General features: G+C 44.0%; 1 protein-coding gene across 6 annotated transcripts in view; it reads right to left on the reverse strand.

The window, feature by feature from the left end:
• Nucleotides 1-1858: 1858 nt before the first annotated feature.
• OLA1 (Obg like ATPase 1) overlaps nucleotides 1859-3669 on the reverse strand; it is a 159444-nt gene continuing 157633 nt past the window's right edge. For all 6 annotated transcript variants that reach the window (XM_053266838.1, XM_053266840.1, XM_053266839.1 and 3 more), the window contains one exon: nucleotides 1859-2376. In XM_053266838.1, the coding sequence (XP_053122813.1) occupies nucleotides 2275-2376 (102 nt within the window). In that variant the 3' untranslated portion in view covers nucleotides 1859-2274. The remainder of the gene's footprint in view (nucleotides 2377-3669) is intronic.

Genomic DNA, 3669 nt, shown 5'->3' on the forward strand with positions numbered 1-3669 from the left:
CAGCAGCAGCAGCACCGTATAGTCTGTGTTTACACAGACAGAGTGTTTACAGTGGTATTTACACTTTTTAAAAGTCTTCAAAAACACAACATGCTTGTTAAGAGCGCATGCATAAAATCACATCTCAACATTCTTGGTTACGTTTTTGAACCCTATGTGTGATCTCTCTTCTTTTCCATATCAATTTCTATTTCTCCCCCACTGTCATAAACAAAATGACACCATCTGTATGGCATACAGCTTTCTATATCAAATACAGCCCAGGCACAGTTGCCAATAGTTTACAATAGGCAGTATTGTGATCAATGGCAGAGAGGCAGAGGCGGCATCTGCCTATGGCAGCAAATTCTGGCTCCCCCCCCACCGGTAGCGGCTGCGGCAATGAGGGAGGGGGGCAAGGAGAAAGTCCCTCCCCCAGGCATTTTTTAAAAAAATGCAGCAGTAGCTGTGGGGGCGGGGTGAGGAGGGGAGAACTCCCCTTAACTATCTCCCTTTTATTTGTTTATTTATTTATTTTACATACTTTTACCCAGGGAAGAAGGGTGGGATGGGGCACAGAGCTGGTGGCAGAAGCTGCAGGGAGGCGGGGTGAGGAGCAGGGAGTCCCCCCTTTAACTGGGATGGGACTCAGAAGCTGGCTGTGAGCTCCTTCCAGCTGCCCTCCCCACTCCCAACTGACTGCATGGGCCTCCTGAGTCCTGCCACCTATGGGTGGGGGGACTTTCTCCCCACTCCCACCCCTACCCTCGCTGCAGCCGGCACCATGCCCATGGCAAAGAGGGAGTTTCCTTTCGCCGCCCCCCCCCCAAGTGGCATTTTGGGCAAAAAGGCTAATCCACCCTCGGCTGCGATGTGGAATCTAGAATGTGCTCTGCTGCAAAGTGAAGCCTAAATGGACAGCACTAGAATCACAAGAGCAGGCTGGGTATATGACACCACCAGTGTTCCCTGTACTCAAATGTGTGAGGATTTGTGGAAATATTTCTCCCAGGCTAAATGCCTGCTCACTTATGTCGTGAGGATTTTCAGCCTTTCTCCCCACCTTTCACATCCCCCCAGGGCCTGATTATATTCTCACTTCAACATGTGAGTGGATTTTGGGAAAGTATTTAAATGAATCACAACAGTAGTCTAGAGCAGGGATTCTCAACGCCACGTCTCCAGATGTTATTGGACTTCATCTCCTATAATCCCCAGTCCCAGTGGCCTTTGGCTGGGGATTATGGGAGTTGAAGTCCAATAACATCTGGGGACCCAACGTTGAGAATCCCTGGTCTAGAGGCTGAAATGAATACATACTTAAACCTGTAGCCCACTAAAATTCATTATTTTACAACTCACAGAAAATTTCTTTGCTACAGCTTCAGCATGTTATTGGGGAAAACTAAAGCAATACATTCTCTTCATTCTCAAGACTTGGTGTCTCTGCCAGTGACCTACAGTCTTGCTCTCAAGAGGACAACACATATACTAAATACTACAGATGCAACAATTTTCAAGGAAAGTATTAAGACATGTTCCATTTTTGTTGGATGTTCAAAGAATGCGATTTAAACACACATTCTTTGCTCTCTCCCATAATAACTTAAAACATGTATCTTATCACTGTGTGAGACATCCACTTGAAAAAGGTAGCAATCTACAAATACATTAACTTTTCTGAGACAAATCACTGGCATCCTAATCATCTGATTCTAATGAAAGGCTTGTTCTTAAGATACAATTGCAGCTGCCCCACACTGCCAGTAACTGTATCATACACACGTCTTAAAATTCTGTAATCAGCATCCACCAGGTGCCGTATCACATTCAGCACACCACATTCAGTCAATACAGACATCCCCAAACACACAGAGGCTGGTTTTGTCAAATGTTTTATTGAGTGTAGACATCTGGAGTACTGTAAAACATGCATTATCTGTAGATTCAAAAAGGAGCAAGCCACATTGTCCTCTCTGTCAAACATGTCAGGCTTGGCATATATGATGGAGATTAATGAAGTATCATGAGAGTAATATGGTTCATGAAAAGCTCCTGCAATTTGGAGTAGTCTCAATCGTTTGAAATTCAGAGCTGCTCACATTTAAGTGAACCTGTACGTTCATGGGAGATGTCATAATTCAATTCAATTCAAAACAAACACAAGGGATTTAATTTGTAGGGGGTTATTTGTCCTTAGGTATACACGTTGTATCCATTTTCAGATCTCTAAATAAAAACTCGTATGCTTTTTAAAGTAACAGAGTTTAATTCTGAGTAATGAACAAATCTGATTCATTTCTTCTTAGGCTGTTGAGGTGCGTTAAATTTAAAGAAGATGATATCTCCATCTTCAACTACATAATTTCTGCCTTGTTGTCTGTATTTCCCAGCAGCCTGTATAGCAGAGACAGAAGGAGAAACAATTACAGTTAAGTACACACATACACTCTATTTTTAAAAACACCTCCCAAACGGCAGTGCTTATTTTGAATAAAATACTATCAGCTTTTCTTTTTTTTTAAAGTGCTCTGTAGCAGTAAACTTCTGGATTTGGACAGAATTTGATTGACAAACATATAATCATAATTTATTCTTCACTGCTGATAGGGAAAACAACATAGCTAACCAATTTTGCTATATAATGTCAACTGTGCATTTGTTTTGCATCTCTAGAAACTGGTACATATTGGAAGTGTTGGGTTTGGACCCCCCCTCCCCGCCACAAACTTGATAAACAGAAGACATACTAAAGAGTAGTTTTCCATCAACAAACATGCATAAGTTAAATGCTTCAGGAGCCACTTTCAGGATGATCTGCATCCCTCTTTTTCTTCACCAATTAAGCAGTGTGTGAGTACCCCTCCTCCACCCCCAAAAGAGAAAATTATTTCATGTGCAAAATGTATTTTAAACATATTGGCCCACATGATGTGCAGCATTATAGCTCCATAATGCTCTGCCCCAGGGCTACCGCAGACTCGTAAGCAGCCCCGGAGCTGTTCAGAAGTAGTGGTTGCACAAGCACTGCTACCACATTTTCCCCATTATGGTGAGTGGTGAAAACTGTGGTCATGCTGCTTGTACAACCTGAGGAGTGTCAGAGTTGCTTACAAGTCTGCAGGCACCCTGGGGGCAGAGCGTTATGGAGATGCAACACTGCACATCATGTGGGCCAGTATCATTTTGACAGGTCTAAGCCTAAAGAATGAAAGACAGAAGAGGTCAGCTCCATGGGCGAGATTACACCAAGCTGAAGGGAACTTTCCTTTCCCCCACTAACAGGGCTTTCAGCACCAGTAGCATCTGACGAGCATGGAGCCTTGTACGTTTGGGTACGGAGATGTAAGCCACAAGCAAGCCAACCCCAACGCACAGACACAAGCAGCAATGAGATGGCCACCAGGTAGAGACTCTCTGCCATGCAGGAAATTGTTTACAAGCTGTGCCCCAACTAATTTATCCATGCTAGCACAAACCACAGCAAAATTAAAGGGAAAGGGTCACAGCACTATGGAGAAAGTTGCCAGATCTGTATATTAGGCTTCTGCAGCTGGATAGCTTGCCAGATGCCACCACCTCCATGCAGAGGAAATTTAAGCAGGCCCCTTAGTCTGAGAAGCACAGAGGAGACATGGCAAGCTGCGGACCCAGACGCGGGCAGGTTGGCTGGTGTAGCAGCTGGTATTT

Source organism: Hemicordylus capensis, chromosome 1 (genome assembly GCF_027244095.1).
Source record: "Hemicordylus capensis ecotype Gifberg chromosome 1, rHemCap1.1.pri, whole genome shotgun sequence".
Classification (NCBI taxonomy): Eukaryota; Metazoa; Chordata; class Lepidosauria; order Squamata; family Cordylidae; genus Hemicordylus; species Hemicordylus capensis.